This window comes from Acanthopagrus latus, chromosome 17 (assembly GCF_904848185.1).
Source record: "Acanthopagrus latus isolate v.2019 chromosome 17, fAcaLat1.1, whole genome shotgun sequence".
Classification (NCBI taxonomy): domain Eukaryota; kingdom Metazoa; phylum Chordata; class Actinopteri; order Spariformes; family Sparidae; genus Acanthopagrus; species Acanthopagrus latus.
Window position 1 is genome coordinate 30,678,452 of NC_051055.1, and position 20,016 is coordinate 30,698,467.

The following is a 20,016-nucleotide window of genomic DNA, read 5'->3' on the forward strand; positions in this document are numbered from 1 at the left end:
TATGAAGACAAAGACCAAATCTGAACTAGCTGACAAGATTTAGAGTTTGGAAAACATTGTAAAAAATATCAGTTACATAGTTGGAATTTTCCAAGGTCTCATTAAAAATGTTTAATTGTTAGCGACATACACGCGAGACTCTGTGTGTAAAGACTTTAAAAACTTTTGAAGGATATAAATCAATATTTAGTTTTGCCCTCTGGAATAAATTCACTAAAAGCCTAAAAAAAAAGGCAAAGTGAAGAAGTTGCACAACTCTCCCATCAGGCTGCATCAACACAAACTGTCCTGAACAGACACAGAATCCAAACTGCTTTTCCCAAAAGCTTCCTCTGGTGTCAGAGCCAACTGGGGCCAGAAGCATGAAGCAGATATCTGGTACACACTGTTCTCTTCAGATTTAAAGTGTACGTTCGCCGTCCTTACAGAAGGTTTATGCACTGAACTGTTTCTTGGCTCGGAGCAGAAACATCCTGGAGTCTCACCTTACCGTTCACCTGCTCGGAGCCAAGAAACCGTCCGACACAGAACTCCTCAGAACACAGAATTCTCTTCACAAACGTTGGTTTTCGTACGGACTGATAAGAGACATAAAAAATGGAAACTAACAAGTTGTAGAGCAGCTGGTAGGTGGAATTAGTGATGGCTAAGCTAAGCTAGCTGTTTCCAGTCGTCAAGCTAACCTGCTAACCATATTTAGCAGGAAGTGAATAAACATATTTCCAAAAATGTCAAAATTATTGTTTAGAAATTCACCGCAGACAGAGTGGAAGCATTTTTTTACCATCAGGATATTCAATTACATGCATCAACTTGTGATTTATGTCCACATCATCGTAACATCTGGCTTCACTTTATAAAAGCTGCAACACAGTCTCAACATCTGTATTTAGAAACATCTTGGTTTCTGTGTGTTGATTCAAACTTTAACTTCCAAACTGTCACTAACGTGTTCGACATCTCACACAAACACACACACATCACACATCACACACACACACACACATCACACACACACACACACACACACACACACACACACACACACACACACACACACACACACACACACACACACACATCACACATCACACACACACACACACACACACACATCACACACACACACATCACACATCACACATCACACACACACACACACACACACACACACATCACACACACACACACACACACACACACACACACACACACACACACACACACACATCACACTCGTGACCTTATGGACCGGCTGTCTCTCACAAAACACCTGATTCGATGTTGTTTCGTATCTGTCGATGTACGTGACACTTTTAAACTCTGCGTATCTGTTTCATTCACCCCTCTCTCCTCTCGGATTGTGTCTCTGCTTTTAGCGACACAGAGGAGTGAACCGGACTTGACACTCGGCTCATCATCACTGAGCAGCTGCTGTTATTTCATACAAACTGTAAAACTGGCACAATTTGTCTCATTGGCTGATGAGAAAACATCCTCGCTGCTCACGTTTGTGTTGCAGTTTGTGTCTGAATGAGGCTACAGAGGTTGTCGGGGACATTAAACGTCCTCACAGCAACACGGAGACTCATCTACTCACTCGTCCGTCTTTACAGGCCACTTTAGTTCCACACTGTTCTAACTCTGACTTTACAACTTGGACACTGATCAGTTTATAGAAAACCTGGATAGTAATTGTGCAGTAAGACTCTTAGTGGTGGAGACGTTTCAGTCATGTGACCGTGATGTCGTCTGTTTGTAGCCTAACATTAGCTTCTTACTGCTACACAGTTAATGTAGCTTCACACATGTATCTTCAGTTCAGGCCTTCAGTGGGATTTGTCGACAGTAACAATAACATATTTCAGCCAGCTTTTTTGTTCTTAAATAATGTGGAAGGAAGAAAATCTCCAAAGCTTCATCCATGTCTATTTATTGTTCTTTATCTTTAATTGGAATATAAATCAAGATCTGGAGGGAACATGACACATTTGTACCAACACAAGAAATTGTGCAAAACCTCAAAAGAGAACACAACAGAAAACAGGATGTTTCCTCCTCTGCAGCACCGTTGTTATTGTTTCACACCATGACATGCTGATGTCAAGTGATACAGAGGAGGATCATCACAGACCTGTGTGTGTGTGTGTGTGTGTGTGTGTGTCTGTGTCTGTGTGTGTGTGTGTGTGTGATACGATCAGCAGTCTAAATTAGCTGCTCTAAACTGAAGCTGATTACATATTTGCATGTATGTTTTGATTGTCGAACTCATCAGCTTCGTTGCACCAAATAATTTCCTTTATTTTCTTATGAGATCATATTTATCCACCAGCACTGAGGCCTGAACACTTCCTGCTGTCATTCATGGTCTCCAGAGGATGAACCCTGTCGTACGTTTACTATAAATACAGTTCAGCATTTCAGACAAACGTCGAGCTTCAGACAGATCGGTCTGTCTGACTGCTTTAGTTACCAGTAACTGTGTCCCGTGAAAGACTGTTGTGATAAACTGAAGGATGTTAAGAAAATTGTCCTTCTTCTTCAGCTCAGTTAACTCTTTAAATCTTTATCTTACATCTTGGATCAACTGGAGAAGGCATCGTCACGGGACAGCCAAACATGATGATCTCATAGATGCAGCAGGAATATTTATCCACAAACATCAGATATTATGATAAAACGCTGCACTGTTTTTACTTTTCATACTAAGTCTGGGCCAACTTATTTATGGCCAACGTGACCAGGACCATTCTAAATGAAGGAAGAGAGCGCCAGCATATAACTCAGTTGTCACTGGGACATAAAACCTGGATCTAAAGAATCACAAGACAAATCTGATTAAAAAAAAGCTTTAAAAATTCAGTGACTTTGCACCACAGGTCAAAACACCAAACATAAAAAAGACTCTTCAGCAGAAGTGACTGAAATGTCTGAATAAGTTCACATTTGTTGCTTATCCTGTTTGTTACCGTCACATCTTCCTCTTCCACTCTCACTGGCTGTCCGTCTGCAGCTGCATCCAATCAGCTGAAACTCTCCTGAATCTCGACTGTGTGCTTGTTACACAACTAACATTCTCACATCATGAGTTTCCCAGGAGTCAATTCTTGGTCTGCTGCATTTTTCCTGTAAACTTCCTTTAGGCCAGAAGATCCGTAAGTGTGCAGACGACATGCAGCTGTATGTTCGGCTGACTGGAAACAACATGGACACATTTTCCCACTTGATGTTTCACTACCGTGACAAAATCTCCTCTAGATGAATGATCAGAAATCTGACGTCCTAATATTCAGCCCCTAAGGTCTGACAGGTGATCTGAGGAAACACCTTGGACCGTCTCCTCCACCGTCCACCTGCCATCTGGAAGCGATCTGCCATCTTTGACTCGGACTCATCCAAGCTGGACTACTGTAAGTCCGCCTACTCAGGACTCAATCACAAGGACAACTCTCGTCTCAGTCACCAGACATTTAACAGATTCAAGGCAACATGAGGATATAACTCCCATCTGCTCCACTGACTATCCACTCAATACAGAACTGATTTTAAACTTTTACTAATTACCTTTTAAAGCTCTACATGACCTTGCTCCTTTTGTCATTATTGAGTTACTTGCTCCCTCTGAGCTGAGACGCTGCCTGCTCACTAAAGGAGACCGAACAGTTTCTCCACTCTGCCTGAGAAACTCTTTTAAATATCTCCTCAAAATCTACTTTTACACAAAGGATTTTTATAGTTATTCTGCTGTCGTTCTGGCCTTTATCCATCTGATCTCACTTTAGTTTTACAAGGTTTGATCGTTATTTAATGAAGTGTTGTTTGTTATGAGTTTGGGTCGTGTGTGTCCTTCCTGTTCAGCACTCTGTAACCATATTTTGAAAAAGTGCCATACAAATAAAGATTATTATCATTATCAATACTTTTTAGTTGGCGTGAGTGAAAGTAAGTGACACGACTGAACATATATACTTCAACAAAATGTACGGTCTTTTACTAAACCTGACCCCACTGCGACCATTAGACTGTGTTAGTCTGATGGTTTTGTTCGGGGTTCAGTAACTCACCAGCGAGTCCTCGATGGTGTAGTTGAACATTTTCCTGGCGTCTGTCTTCAGGTTGCTGACGAACTCTCTGTACTCGGGGTTCTGAGGCTCTCGGTACGTCAGGATCTTCACACTCTGAAAACAGCAGGAGAAAGATCTTAAAATAATCGTCTGCCGATCAACACGACCAGTTCAGGCTGCTTCTGCGTTTCCACTCGGTCTCAGCCCGTCATATTATTTAAGATGGAACGTGTCAGAGCACTGAGGGGGGCGAGAACGTCTGCAGCCGTCCAAGTCAAACTCAGCGCTCCGTCTGGTTTTAAATGACAGAAAAGGCATCATGATGGGATCAGAGCAGATTAGTCTTTCATCACTGTGTCAGATTTGACAATCATCTAGTGCTGTCAGGACTTGATGCAGAGACGTGTCAGAGTACACTGTCAGTTCACAGCATGGCAATTTTCACATTTGCTGTGACGCCCACAGAGGTGTGAAGGTTTGTCTTTCTGAACTCTAACCAAACTGCTGGCACTTACAAACGACCAACTCAGGAAAGCTTTACTGGAGCACACGGATTGAGACGACAAACTCTCAAATCAATGATTTACGTTTCGACGCCACGTGCGTCTTCATCAGACTCATTCAGGTCGGAGGTTGTGTTGTGCGTTCATGAGAACAGGACAGACAACCTGAAACCTGAATGACCTGAATGCTTTGCAGAAAATCAACATGACAAACACTTCTGTCTTTGAGGTGAAGATATTAAATGATTACATTTTTCCTCAGAATGAGTTTCTCTGGAACAAATCAATCAAGATGTCTTTCTTTATCAACCCGAGTGAATTCCTTCCCTGTGAGAATCGGGCTGAGTGTTGTTATTAGATGTTATTTGAGTGCAGCTCCTCTGTTGTCTTTCGTCTCGATGGCCAGTCATCCACATCACAGCCCGGCTCATCCTTCATCTTGTTTAATCTCTGTTCACCAAGTCGGGTGGTGTTTCACCCTGCTGCACACCAGCTCTCTCTCACCTCCACCTTCATTTCATTAACGACCACTGTGATGCGTAATTTGTATGAGTCTGTTCATACGAGACGTCATTAAGCACCTCGTCCATCTCAACACAAACAATTGTTGATGGTAAAAAAGACAAGACTAGAATGTTTAAAGACATAAAAAACAAACTAGAATGGCACCGTGTAGAGTGCAAACCTCCACCAAAGCCCGACAGATTTAATTCAAACAGATTTAAATCTACTAGATCCAGATTTCCTCGTTTGGATCTGCATCAAATTTTATTCACTTGGATTTCTTTTTTCAAGCAACCACATTATTCTGTGAGAAACTGGCAGAAATGTCAAAACCGGGTGTCTGCCGCTGCTTCTGGCAACAACTCCAGATGTTTCTGATGAGATCTCATGACATGCTGAGCTGTAATTGTGACGCTGGACAATTTCCAACCATGTTTGTGGAGACAAAACTGCCAACCCGAGCTTTACAATCCCTGGTGACTGCGACTCTCTCGCTGCTGTCTGAGATCCCAGCTTCTTCCTTTTATAGTCTTTAAATCAACAAAGCCTTTTACATGTAAGTGTTTAGTCATGAACTCTAGTTTCATGTCAGTCTGTTTCCCATGAAGTAAAGCAAAGTGTTTTTATCACAAACGTGTTGCCCCATATCTCACCTGTACACCTGTATCAGACCCAACAATGAGAAGGTTTGTTTGTCGACGACTCATCCAGCACTCAACGTATGTTCAATATTTGTTCTTCTAAAGCTTAGTTCCATATAAATGCAGATAATTTGTTGTTTTGTCATTAGTGAAAAACAATAAGACTCATATAAGAAACAATACTAAAATCAAAAGCCGGTAAAGTCACGTGAGATCTGGTGTGGATAGTTGTTGCTGGACGACAGAAGTGCTGGTGTTCATGTGTAGAGATCCTGGTGATGCTACCAGCAAAGTTTCATGTTGTGTCGAAACTTCTTACTGTTTTAAAAATAGAGATTTTGATGCTATCGCTAAAGTGCCTGTAGCACTCCCACTGAAAATGAGTTTGACCCAAAAATGACAATATGGTAAATCTTAAAAGTGCCTCTTTCATCATAATTATGCTTGTGTACATTCACAAAGAAAAGCCTCGGTTGCGTTTTGCGAGAGTTTCACTTTAAGAAAGGACTCCTAGCTTTTACAGTCAGTCTGAAAATCTGTTCTCATTTACACTGTAGGACATTTATCAGACTCTTCTGTCCACAGCGTCTTACAGTAATTCATACATGCACACACTGATGGTGGTGGCTGACGTGCAAGCTGCCGACCAGCACATCAGAAGCAGTTTGGGGTTCAGTATCTTGCCCAAGGACACTTTGACATGCAGACCAGGGGAATCAAACCAGCCACTGTCCGACAACAAGACGCTGGCTCTGCCTCTGAGCAGCCACCTTTGTTCTCTGACAGTCTTCATCCTGAATGTGTGGAGTGTTTTCGCCTCACGATGAAGCATGACAGACAGACAGAGCAGAGGCGGGCAGTGATTACTCTGGGGAACAACCGCTGCATGTGTGCGTGTAGAGGACGGTCAGTGGAGAATAAAGCCCATTTCAGAGGACAAAAGAGATGAAGATGGAGATGAGAGGAAACACTTCAGAGTAATCTGGGAAATCAGGTTGTGCGACCGACTGACGTCAAACACTGAGCACAGATTCTTCTGTCGAGCCGCCCGGGGCAGCAGGCTGGACCGCCAGAGCGAAGTCCACTTCAGCAAAACACCAAGTGTCTGTCTGCTTCACAGCAGCGTCTACTGACCTCTGACCTCCTGCTGCGTCAGTTAAATGGGATTCATTCATTCATGGATGTAAAATGTCTATTATTCGATTCTGAGTGATTGTGAATAAGACGGAGAACAATGGTGGGACGGATCGTTCCCCGCGGCTTCGATCAGTGCTGTCTGAGACAGTGTGTGTGTGTGTGTGTGTGTGTGTGATGGATGGATGAGTCATCGTGTTCCTGATTTCAGTACCGAAGGGAAAAAAAAATCTGCTGTGACCCAATCAGACATCCAGGAGAAAAAGAAGTCATCTGATCTTTTAAGTAATGACATGAAGGCAGGGACATTTAACGGGACGTCTGTCACTTCAAGACAAGCTGGACAAAAGCAACACGGCGTCACAGTGACACTGCGGGAGGATTTAAAGAACTGTCACAGAATGAAAAGGGAGAAATATGATTTTTGATTGATGATTGAAATACGAGGCAATTTTCTTTCTCATTGTCAAAAGAAAGGAGCAAAATATGAAAAGGTTTCTTGTTAAGGAAGGGATTTGATTTTCTAGGGAGGTCTTGACTCCAGCTGCTGCTGTACAGGAGCTGAAGTGGGATTTGTGCAGCGGATGTACCTGGAAGGCCTCCTTGGCGAGAGCGTCGTCCTCGTCCCCACGCGCCCACGGCTGCCTGTGTTTGGAGTTGAGACTGTCTCCGAACACGTCGATGTAGAAGAAGACGTACTGCTCGTGAGGAAGATCCTCCCGTCGAAACTGAACCATCAACTTCCTGAAGATGTCGGGTGAGCAGCAGACAAACATCACTGGAAAACAGAGGAGACAGGAAGTGATGTCAGTGGAGGTTCAAGCAGCTGCTGCAACACATTCGAAGTTTGTGATTTAAATGTTTTAATACAATAATTCATATTTTATTTTAATCTGTAATAACTTTTTCCACATGTAGACTGACAATAACAACCATCAGGTGTCTGCACCGTGTAAAATAACAGGTGGAGAACAAACTTTACTGAGATTTTTGATTTATTTGGCTGCAAGAAAGTAAAAACTAGTGTGGAACATTTTACACTGACGGATTCTTTGTTCTAGTAAAAACTGACTTCCTGTCATTAATTTGACGACTAACGATTCAGCAACAACCATCTAAACGATACATGTTGTAAATTATCCTCAGGTTCTGCTGGATGTTCAGGACTAATTTCAACACAATCCAGTGAAAAATAAGTGATTTGTGAGCTTCAGAATACAGAATCACTCAAATGCTGAAACTGAGCTCAGAGGGTCAAACTTCAAAAGTTAATAACTTAAACTAAAACTAAAAATTCTCTCTCCCTCTTAATCCGCCTTCATTTTTGTTTGGATACAAAATGCAGAACAACAGACATTCGACCCAACAGACGACTTGTTTAAAGAAGAAGTTTAACATCGTCCAGTTGCTTTTACATCCAACACTGTAGTGACACGAAGCTGGTTGGAAAATGTTCCCAGGTGAATAATAAAATGACCAAAACATCCACCACAGTCAACGCAGTTTAAATCACTGTCTGAACTATCCTGCTACAAGAATACAAATCAAGATAAACTGGATGTCTTGTACCAAAAGACACATTTTGATCCAGATATTCAGTAATGTGTATAAACTCAATCTCACAAAGAAACAGATCCAAAAGAAAGTGAGATTAATCTACACGCAGACAGCAGAACACCTCCTCCATGTTTCAGAGGTCCAGATCAGTGATTGGTGTAATATTATTAATTTAAAAATGGAGTAATTTTACAACAACACATCATTCTGTTGCTGCTTCTGACTTTTGTATGCGATTTATACACATTTACATGTCTGAACTTACTGAAGGTTAAAGTCTTCAGCTGGTTGTTTTCCACACACACACGTACTCTGAACATCTTCCTGTTTCTCTACCAGGTTGCTCATCACAAACTGATTCCTCTTCAGCTCATGCTGAACGTTCATTTCTCTGTATTTCATTCTGATGTTTCAGCTTGGTGACAAACTGCTTCATGTGGACGAACACGTGACGACACACCTGCTCAACAAACAGCTGATCATCCACCTATTCATGGTCTCAGCTCACTTCCTGTTTCAACCAAATGTTGGGGGCGGGGCATCAGATGGTTTTCAGTATGAACCAATGAGCTTTCAGTTATCGAGCAGTTTGAATTGATAGGACAGACAGAAAGGTGGGAAAGTTTAGAACATTGTGATTGGGTGGATTTTTTAGTCACACCCAGAAGTTTAAGGAAACTTTACTTCATCATTAATTCAAATTAGAAGGTAAATCCTACATTATTTATGACAAATGTTAAATTATCTTATTATATCATTTATAATCTTAATAATGTTTTTAAGGAAAAGAGAGACTTTTATCCTGCATCTTTCAACGAGCTCTGCAGATGTTTTATCTCACCAACAATCAGGTCTCATTTTAAACCCGATGCAGTGGAGTCGACAGGAAAGTGACTGAGCTAAAATAAACCACTGAGTGCGAACATTCATACAAAAGAGCTCAAAAAAGACGACAGAGTTGAACATAAATTCAACCTCTGAGAAGTTTCCTTTGTTGAAGCCTTTAGAGCGGACGGAGATTCTCCAGCAGACAAACTTCTGGACTCACTGCGACACGACGAGTTAATCAGCACGTCAGCTCTTCCATCGGACTTAAAAACAAAGATCCAATTAGGAGGCAACATTTCTGTCGCTGCTTTAATCTCCTGTTTGTTCTGCTTCGTTCTGTGTTTGAGAACAGATGTTGTTGATCTGGAGTACAGCGAGGAAAGAAACCAGTAATCAATAAGACGACCACGAGCAGCCGAGGCCGCCCACTGCGACTCAGACAGCTGGAGGCAAGACGAGCCGCCACCGATCACTGACTCATCTGTTAGAGGGAACATCAATGGGATCATCACAGACCTGTGTGTGTGTGTGTGTGTGTGTGTGTGTGTGTGTGTGTGTGTGTGTGTGTGTCCATGAAAATCCATGAAGCCTCTGAGTGAAGCTTCTTCAGCAACAAAATCAATCGATGGAGTTCATGGGTTTAAAACAGGACGCGTCGCTTCATCCATCTCTGGTTCCACAGCAGCTGTTCTGCTTCCTGTGACTGAAACACGTCGTCTTTGTTTATTTCGCTGCACTGTCTCATTATATCTAAAAACTAACTTCTGTAAAATGAACCTCGTTCATTCACAAGATTTTTTGGCTGATGACTGAAGCAAACCTCCCGGCTCTGTGTTTTACAGATATCTAATTAACTGATATTCCCTCTGCTCGCTGGCTCTCGGGATGCTGACAGTCCAGAGTTTCTTCCTGACTTTTCTGTCAGGAGTCTCAGGAAGTCTCCAGAGGCGTGATGACATTCCTCCGGCCTGCCGTTCCTGCCCCAGCGCCTCTATTGTTTCAGGTTTAATAACCTCTGAGCAGGAAGTGAAGGGTGAAACCACAGAAACCTCGCAGGGCTAAAAGCTTTCTTCCGATTGATACTGAGCTCAAGAATCCCTCGCTGCCGCCGCCAAGTCGAGTTCACAGTCTGCTGAAACTGAATCGCGTGTGTGTGTGTTGCCTCAATTTGCATTTATATTACATACACACACACACACACACACACACACCTTATTCCTGCTGTAACTTTTCCCTTTTGTAATTTATAATAATAATAATAATGATAATACTCGTACGACTGGAGTGAAATTAAACCTCCTGATTCTTATTATCTTATATAAGTCAACATGTGAACCTGACGTTTGATTGATAGTTTTTCTTGGTTTGGAGTAGAGACGCAGATATAAAGTCATATCTTTAGTCAATAGTCAATTAATCATTAATAATATATGATATATGTTGAACATTTTTGACATGATGTGTGTTTGATTCGGCTACATGAGGAGCGAAAAGAACAGATATAGTAAACATAAAGTTACATGAATAATAAACTAGATAACACAGAATAATGTTAAACTGGCAACAAAATCAAACCAATACTGAGGCGACTAAATGGCTCATTTTAAAAAATGTATGTGTGAAGTGTATTTTAATTAAATACATATTCTCACAGCAGCACTTTGTGTTTTATTTGTTCATATTTGATAAGAAAGCATCTGTAATCTGTTATTGAAACCTGATGTTTCTGTCGGTTGAGACATTTTTAATGGATTCAATTCTTAAGAGCGATTAATCAAATCTTTACCATCCCCAGTTCTTCCTCAGAGGAGGAGGAGGAGGAGGAGGAGGAGGAGGAGGAGGAGGAGGAGGAGGAGTCCTCCTGTTGTTTGTCGTCACAGCTGATAAACTGATAAATACGCCGTGATGATGTAACAGGATGAGACATCAGGCTGCTGCTGCGTCAGGTTGACTCGGTACCAAAGGTCAGAGTGCAGACACGACCCTCCAACCAGGAAGAGCCAAGTCCTGCAGGAGGAGTCCGGATCACAGCGGACCGGCCCGACCTCTGACCCCGCAGCACTTCCTGTCTGCTGCAGATGTGCTGAGATGAAAGCAGACCAGCCGACAGTACGACAGCCAGGAAGATGAAAGGATTCTGCTCAGAGCTGCTCAGGATGGAGCGACAGAAACACCTGGAGCCCGAACATCACCTCTAATATCATCCACCGAGAGCAGGAACAGCTTAAAAACTTAAAGAATGTCGTCTAAAGTTTGTCTCTGACTGCAGTTTCTCTTATTAATCCTGAGATCTGAAGTCTTCGTATCAACTTTGTCATTCATAAAATATCAAAGAATTAAGCCGACACGCAGCTTCCATCTTTCATACTTTAGAGGTGAAGGAGAAGAAAAGCAAAGGTCGGATAGGAAATAGATGTGAGGAAAAGTAATTATCTTCTTAATCTCCTTTTTGTGCCATGTTCCTCTTCACCCTGCCGTCTGAAGACTTAACTCCAGCTTGACAATATTCAAAATGTCAAAGTGTTTCTGCCTCAACATAAACAAACACAGTTCATAAGGGAAACAGGATTGTAAGGAGTCAAACTAAATCGATGATGCTGTGACCGTTTACACAAAATCAGAATCATTTAAAATGTGTTTTCATCTCACAGAAATCCTGCTCAGCCCGACGTCACACCGCGACCACAGGCGGAGGAAACACTCGACGCTTCGTCTCTCCAAAGTAAATGTCAGGAGGAATCACTGCCTCTAACCTTCCACACTCGTGTGTTGTTGATAGAAATTACTAGATGCTGTGATCTTTCCTGGCTCGCTGTACGTCCCTTGTTTGCTTTAATGTTGGAAACATAAAGCACTGTGCTCTTTGCATTGATTCAAAGGAGGGAAAATGAAAGTCCCAGTGTTATTGAAGCCGCAGAGTGAAATGTCAAATGCTTCCGTCTGAGAAGGATCGGTTCAAAACCTCTGCAGCAGGTTCACACACACACACACACGCACACACACACACACACACACACACGACCATGAACGAGGAACACTTCCCTCCACCACAAACCACATGACAGGCAGACAGCAGCAGACTCGAGGCTGAGCTGGGAAAAGTTTGACAAATGTGAGCCGAGCACACGAGTCAGTGGAGAGGAGGGCTGCACGATACTGGAAAAAACTGACATGTGATTTATTTTAACCCTGCAATATATATCGCAATGTGAAAAAATACAGGAATATTCATCAGATAACCTGAAGAGCACTTTATGTTATGCTGCACTGCTGCTATCTTGTGGACAGTTAACCTGCACTGATCTTACCTGTTTCTGTAAATGGTCAAACTAATTAGTTGTTACTCTGTTGTAGCAACAGATGCAAGTCACTGTCGACACAGAACGCGCTGCTTTTCTTTTTGGCGCCACATCTTCGTTTTCAGTGATTTTCTCTAGTTCGTTACTCATTTTTTAATGTTGTTGCCAGCGACTCAATCCATGTGCAGAGGTGAGGTCTGCTTCTGCACGCTGAATAAGAACCAATGTGATTGTCAGGTACTCTTGAAATGAGATGAATTGATTTGCCTGCTACATCACAGGCTCTAAAATGTGACTATTGAGCACACATACATCGCAATGATGATGCTCAAACGATATATCGTGCAGCTCTAGTGGAGAGACGTAAAAACAGAAGTGTGCAGATGTTCTAGTTCTTGAACCGAAGCAAAGCACTTATCTCAAATTTAACAGTTCAACAGCGTAAAGAAACCAAGGAGGGAAGACGTGTTTTTTTATTCTCCCACACATTCAAGGAAGAATGTGCGGTGAAAAGGTACGTACCTCACACACACTTCAGACCAGGTGAGTCTTTCTAGAGAAAGCTGCAGGTGAGACAACAAGTCAGACATGAAATATAAAAAGAGATGTTCTCACAGTCTTTTGAAGCAGATCTAGCCACTCGGCAGCGATCTTGCAAGACCCCGGGGCCAAATGTATAAACCATGTGTTCACAGGAAAAGTGTTCTCACAGGTTTCCAAACATCTAACAGCCCACAGAGGGTGAGACTGAGCCTGCTGGGACACATCTGTAATCTGTAACACTGCACACAGTCTCTTCAGTCTGATTACTGAGATAAACACCTATAGTTTAAAAAGCATCACTATGTTTAGACAGTGATGTACGAGTTATTAACCTTTTGATGTCTTCTGTTAATATGTCTGACAGTGTGCATTATGATAATGATCTTTCTGTAAATAAAGATTATTTTCCTGTATTACTGGGGAGTAAGATTATCAGGTCTTTTAACCGGCACCATGTCTGGGCTGTAGCTCTGCACGGTGGATGTGCCACATGATACAACAGCTGCTTCAACATTGCTGGAGGAAATCGCTAATGTGCAACTTAAGTGAGAGCAAGTTATCAGATGACGACCCCTTCTCCTCCTCCTGGAGCCGAACTGAACTTCTCGGCTTCTCCCTTAAAATAAGACTTCTCTGTTTTGTCTGTGGTTCAGCCATTCTACTTGCTTCTTTTTGTTACTGATGCTAAAACTGAAGCCTCCAAATAATTCTCATTTTCATCGGTCAGTTTGATCAGTCATTAAGTTCACAGTCCGAAAACTGACGCTGCTTCTTTTTCAACTGCTTCTGGGTTGCTGTCGCACAAAATGCAGGCCATGTCCACACGTACCAAAACTATCTTTTCCCCTCCTCTTCCTCTGCATCATTTCAAGAATATTTGCATCCAAACAGATTCATTGTAAATGACTGAACACACTGAAGTTCATATTCTGATCGAAACACAAAGTATCTGTCCACATGAGAATGCAATGGGAGCGTTTTCGGACTTTTCCAACCTGAGACCAGGTTTCAAAAAAGTGCGTTCACAGGATCCATGTGGACAATCTGCCAAAACGATGCAAAACGTGCGATTACACACAAAAGTGTTTCCATGTGGATGGTTCCTAAACTAAATTATGTCCTTTTTCATGCAAATCAGGTAAGTGGGGCATCTTTGAAGCCAATTACAGTAAATTATGGGGACGGCCAGACGGCTCGTGCACATGCGGACAATTTGAGGATGATTGCAGTGTGTTAGTTAAGGACACTACAGAGATGAACTAACACATCCACATCCTGTCATCATCACCTCTGCAGCTCACTGTACCTGTAATTAATTAGTTCACAGACGGACGAGCGTCTGACGTCACCATGTTATTGATTTGGCAGGTAGCCTTCAATCACAGATCGAATGATCGATGATGATCTTTAATATTATTGAGTCACACAGTTTACATGACAGTTGGCTTTGTACAAAAAGTACAGTTCAATTTCCAGTTTGTTTCACTGCAAAAAGAGAAGACAAGAACAAACGATCTACGTATGAAAGATACATGTGCAGAAATAATCTGCTGTGGATAAATGCATCATCTCCAACACAAAGTTGTGAATATATTTTCCTCAGTGTGGACGCTCAAACTGACCCATCACCTCATTCTAGTCTGATCGGGTTCAATCACAACGAGAAGCTGGACTCCACCTCTGGAGGAGACACGCGTCTGAAAGCTCTGGACCCGCGTCAAGTCATTGTGTCTGCAGGAACTTCCATAGAACGGACACACTCGATAATGGGCTGTTTACAAAACAGGAAGTGCCGATGACGCTCCCCTGCTGACACAGCTGGATGGAAGCCATTAGAGGTCAGGCACAGACACAGATACATACACATTACATCAGTCCAACAGAACGATGCAGCATGAACTGAGCTCTGGTGATTCTGGGTCCTGACAGCATGATCACCTGAGACAGACTGGAACTTTAAATCACTGACTGACGTGGAACATTTGGAAAATAATCACATCTGATGATTTCAGAAATGTGATTCTTTTAAATGTAGAAACATGAATCAAATATTTCTTTGCACTTAACAACTTAATTGAACAATGTAATTATTTATTTTAATTTTGACATAAGCTCATTTTTAAGTTTCATCAAAACTACCCGCTCACTGATGCAACTCGCATCTTCAGCATGTTTTGTAACGCGTATCGTTTGACTCCATGCTGCTACGTAACATGAAGAGGTGGAAGATGAAAGTCTTCCAGCTGCAAACAGAATGACTGATGATTTGATTTTTTGTTTTGCTTCAAGCTGAATGTAAACACTTTAAAAGTTCAGGTTTTAATGTTGTCATGACAGAGAAAATGATATATTTGAAAGGGCTGATAGTCTGAGCGTGTCGTCATTATGGCTCTCTATACATGCCTGACGCAGTTAATTGGTTCTGATTGCTGCCGTCAGTGAAACCTGCAACTCTAATGTTCTTTCTCGGGCTCTTTAAATAGATCCATGTGTGAGAGGAAGAGGAAGGCTGTCAGCTTCTTTATTAAGTGTTGAGCCTTTCAATTAGACTTTCTTTCATTCGCTCCTCGTCTTCCTCTTCCTTCACTCGGTCTAATCGGGGGACAAGGGAGTCGACAGTGAAGAGACGGCCCGCTGAGCTGGAACGCAGCGCTGCCTCCGTCACCACCAGCTCAACATAATGATCAGACTGAAGCTCATCAGTGGAGCAGGGAAGAACAGCGTATCTCTGTTGCACACACACACGCACACACACTCTAAATATCTGTATGGAAAATTACATATCAGCCATTTAAATGTCAGTTTTATCATGTAAAATATGCGTACTGCTTCTTAATCATGCAGAAATGGAAGCAAACAGATCTGAAGTTCAGTCTGTGATGGGAACTCTTCATTATCACATTTTTCTTCACAGACAGCAGTGGAACAAGAACGTAATACTGAAGTGTCGAGATACTTCAGTACAAGTAGAACTCATGCATTCAAATTTAGATTTAGTGTTTTTAAGCAATGTAGCGTGAAAGGGCTCAAATTCTGCAACGCCGGTGCAAAATGATAAATAAATTAACTCTGAATCAGAAGTAAAAGTAGAAAAGACAGTATAAAAACAGTATAAGTCAATTTACTGCACAATTACTATCCAGGTTTTCTGAGTCTCCGTGTTGCTGTGAGGACATTTAATGTCCCCGACAACCTCTGTAGCCTCATTCAGACACTTGTTAGCAACAGCTAACTGTTGTTAGCACGACGAGCTTCATAATTAAACTGTGGGACATTTAATGATGTTGGAGAACAAAACGTGTGAATATGTTCAGCCTGTGGTGACACACAGCTTATTACACACAGTTAACTGGAAACACATTCAAAATAAAAAACATTGACTTGAGGAGGGAACCAGAACCAGCAAACTGCACGAAACTGTTCCTGCTTCAAACTGTTCAGTGTAGGTGACACTTTCAACACTGAAGTCACTTCTCAGATCATACAACCCCAAAAATGTCCAATGAAACTGCTTGTACCACCAGGTGATGTGGCTTCATGAACCAGAAACACACAACACAAGAAATATATCAACAGGCAGAAACAACCTCTTCAGCTCTCTCACCTCAGGAGGTTGACGCCCGTCACAATCTCACCTTCAGGAAGCTTCACCTCCTGCTCAACGGGCTGCTGCTTCTACAAGTACAGCAGGAAGAGAGTTTCCCTTTTACCTCCATGTTTGGTTTCCTCTCAGCTGATTCTCCTTCGACCCACTCAGAGCTCGAAAAACACACGACGACCATCAACACGATTCACACAGTTCCAGCACGACCCAAGAAAATCTAATTACTACAGGACTCAGTACAGAAAACAGATTGTACATAGTCTTTATTTTTATTCTATATTTCTATCATTCTATGGAGTATTCTTTTTTTTTCTTTGCTTTCATCTTGTTTAAATGTTTTTTTTATCTTTTACTCAGTCTGTAAGCTGCTATAACTCTCCCTGGTGAGGAATCAGTAAAGTCTTATTTTATCTTAAAAGGGCCGATAGTGATGATTTTTTCCTTCTTGCTATCATGTGAATTTCTCTTCTGTCCCAGAAACAAAGTGCGATGTTGTGGTACTGCTGCAGGAAGCCTCAGGTGGACTGTTGGACAGAGCAGTCGGTCTGAACCAGATACACTTTGACTTTGACTGTGTTTGATGTCACGTTACGTCACTGGTCATCACAGTCTGCTGCTGTAGTTCACACACACCGGGTGTTAAGACACAGAAAACCTCCTAATATAGACGCATTTGTTCAGCAGAGTTGTTGAGTTTTAGTTCATTAAACGTGTCCGCTGGAGATTCAACACAGCGGCGTACCTTTTCTTTATTTGGTCATGTAATGAAACACTGAAATCTCAGCCTGAACTCTGCCGTCATCTCCATTTAATGTGCACAAGTTCACCTGCCACATCAAACACCTGAGACACCAGCAGTCAGACGGCAGTGTTTCTGGATGGTCTTTACAAGTGGTGAGAGAAACTGGAAGCTAAGAGACCAGATCTCATCAAGAGCACAGATAATCTATAACAACCTGGAAGTAACAGGCATGTTGCTGCTCCAGTGATTACCTTCTGAGGTGTCCTTCTTTATTCAGGGAGGGTTCAACAGTCAAAGGTGAGTTTTCTTACCTTAACTTATTTCATATACGCAACCAGTCCAGGCTCCAGGATAAAACATCAGCAGTGAACATCTCAACAGAGCACAGATACATCCGCAGTAAACATCTGCACCAAACGTCTCATGTCACGTTATTAGCCAACTACCCCATCGGGAGGTGGAGGGAAGGTGGTGACACCTGGAGACTGTTCCAGATGTTTCTGTGACATTTCCATCTTTTTTCTGTGGCAACGAAAAACCAACTATTTTTCACAGGAAGAGTCCGATCATCTCCATCCATGATCGTGGAGACCAAAACAGGTATTTTCATCCAAACCAGATGTTTCTGTGTCTAAACCCAACCAGAGTATAAACACAGCACGGAACGTCAAGTTTCCACATAAACGTTCAGTTTTTATCTGTGATTTTTCAACACAAACCAAACTGATGTGAAAAGACATTATTTATACCCTCGACACGCAGCCGAGGTGCATGCTAACACTTGTAGCTCGGTAGCTTCAGCGAAGATTTAATCTTTGTAAATAACATCTGTCCAAATCAGTTTGTGATCTTGGGGGTTCTGCAGACTCGGATCACAGCAGACGAGCTGTGTGGAGCCATTTTATGTTATTTAGTTGATTTTTCTGTTTTAGAACAAGTCTCCAGCTACTTCAGTTTTCCTTCAGGTGCTTGCAAACTTCTAGACTGTAACTGAGTCTGTGAAGAGAATTAGAAGTCGCCACCAAAATGTTTACAGAGATCAGTCACAGTATATTTAATCATATGGTTGTTACAGAAACCTCCCGCCAATGTTCAGGATGCTGTAAAGGCCCAGAGGGCTGAGCTGCAGTTAAAGAGAAGCAGATGATGCTTGGAGGACTTTATAACGCCGGTGGATCAGAAGTCTGTCACCGAGTCCATTTGGCTCCTCGCCCGGGGGGGGCGAGGCTTCTTGTCGGGGGACGTAATTGGCTGAGGCTTAAGCTGCGGGGGACAGAAAATGAAGTCGCTCTGACACAACAGCGTGTTGTCATCTGCTGTTGGCTCCCACAGGGCCCTCCTGCTGAGGTGGATCATGACCCACCAGAACAACTGCTCTGCAGCCCACACAGCTCCACCTCTGGCCTCGTTTCCACTGAAGATCACACACGATCAGTCCAGCCCCGCCACACGGAGATCAAACAGGAATCACATCCACAAATTGGCTTATTCCTCAAAGGTCTGTGCATCAGACTACGGCACACATTTTTCATCTTTTCACTGCCTGTGAGAGCATTTTCTGACCTGATACGTATATATGGAGGAGGATGTTTGTCAGAGACTTCCAGTAGTTCAATATGACTAAATCAAAATGAGTGTGATCTGCTTCCTGTAACATTTGGTTTGGTGCAAAAACAGCTAAATGTTAATCAGCCAGGAAGTTTCAGGAAATACTCTGTCACTGCAAAAATCCAAACTGCACTTTTAGTGTTTTAATGATGAATGCTGATGGAAAATGGAAAATACCTCATAAACCAGAAAACAGGACCGTAGTTCCTGCCAGTGTAAGATAACTGTAAATCCATAAGTGCACCGTGGTGAAGCAGCCGCCTGACAGTTAATCAGACTGACTCCAGGTCTGCTGGTGTGTATCTGCAGCCTCCAGGCCTCTGAAACAGCTGCAGCTACATCTACTGCTGTCTGTAGCATTTATTCATACTGTTAAATATTACAGACTGCAGTATTAGTCAAGTATATCCAGTGTTGTATAAAGTACCTCCAACTGATAAATAACAGCAGATGTAAAGATTTCAAGCTGAATGACTTCATGATTTAAATATCATTGACTTTAAATACAGATTAATTTCAAATATCAGAGCGTGTAGGAAACACAGACCGCCCTGACATGAAGGAACAACACTGATCAGGACTTATAAAGCTGTTTATAATAAGTCGATGATCGCTGCCTCATGAATAACCCGTTTTTTTAATGGACTCAGTCAGTGGGTGAACATGGACCCTCCAGTCCCACTGAACTGCTGCGCTGATGTTTTCAGCTCTCAGTCCAGTTTGATATCCGTGCTCTCACCGCAGCCCTCTCGTCTCTGCGCCTGATGAAACCAGCCGTCTTCTCTCGGCTCCTCGGCTCTGAGATTCCAGCATATTAATCTTTAACTACTGCCAGATGGACAGGAACAGCGGCGAGGAAGAGGAAAAGAGAGCTGAAGCACGGCCTCGTGAGTAGATCTGTTCAGGATGACTGACTGTCCGCCTCGCCGCCACGACGACAGGAGATGAGGCGGTGACATCACACGGAAGCCAGGAGCCGCAGAGTGTGA

General features: G+C 42.5%; 1 protein-coding gene across 2 annotated transcripts in view; it reads right to left on the reverse strand.

Moving 5' to 3' along the window:
• Positions 1-20,016, reverse strand: part of LOC119005588 (atrial natriuretic peptide receptor 1-like) — a 69,989-nt gene that overhangs the window by 31,193 nt on the left and 18,780 nt on the right. For both annotated transcript variants that reach the window (XM_037073348.1, XM_037073347.1), the window contains 2 exons: positions 7,437-7,624; positions 4,065-4,178 (listed from right to left, as the gene is read on the reverse strand). In XM_037073348.1, the coding sequence (XP_036929243.1) occupies positions 4,065-4,178; positions 7,437-7,624 (302 nt within the window). The remainder of the gene's footprint in view (positions 1-4,064; positions 4,179-7,436; positions 7,625-20,016) is intronic.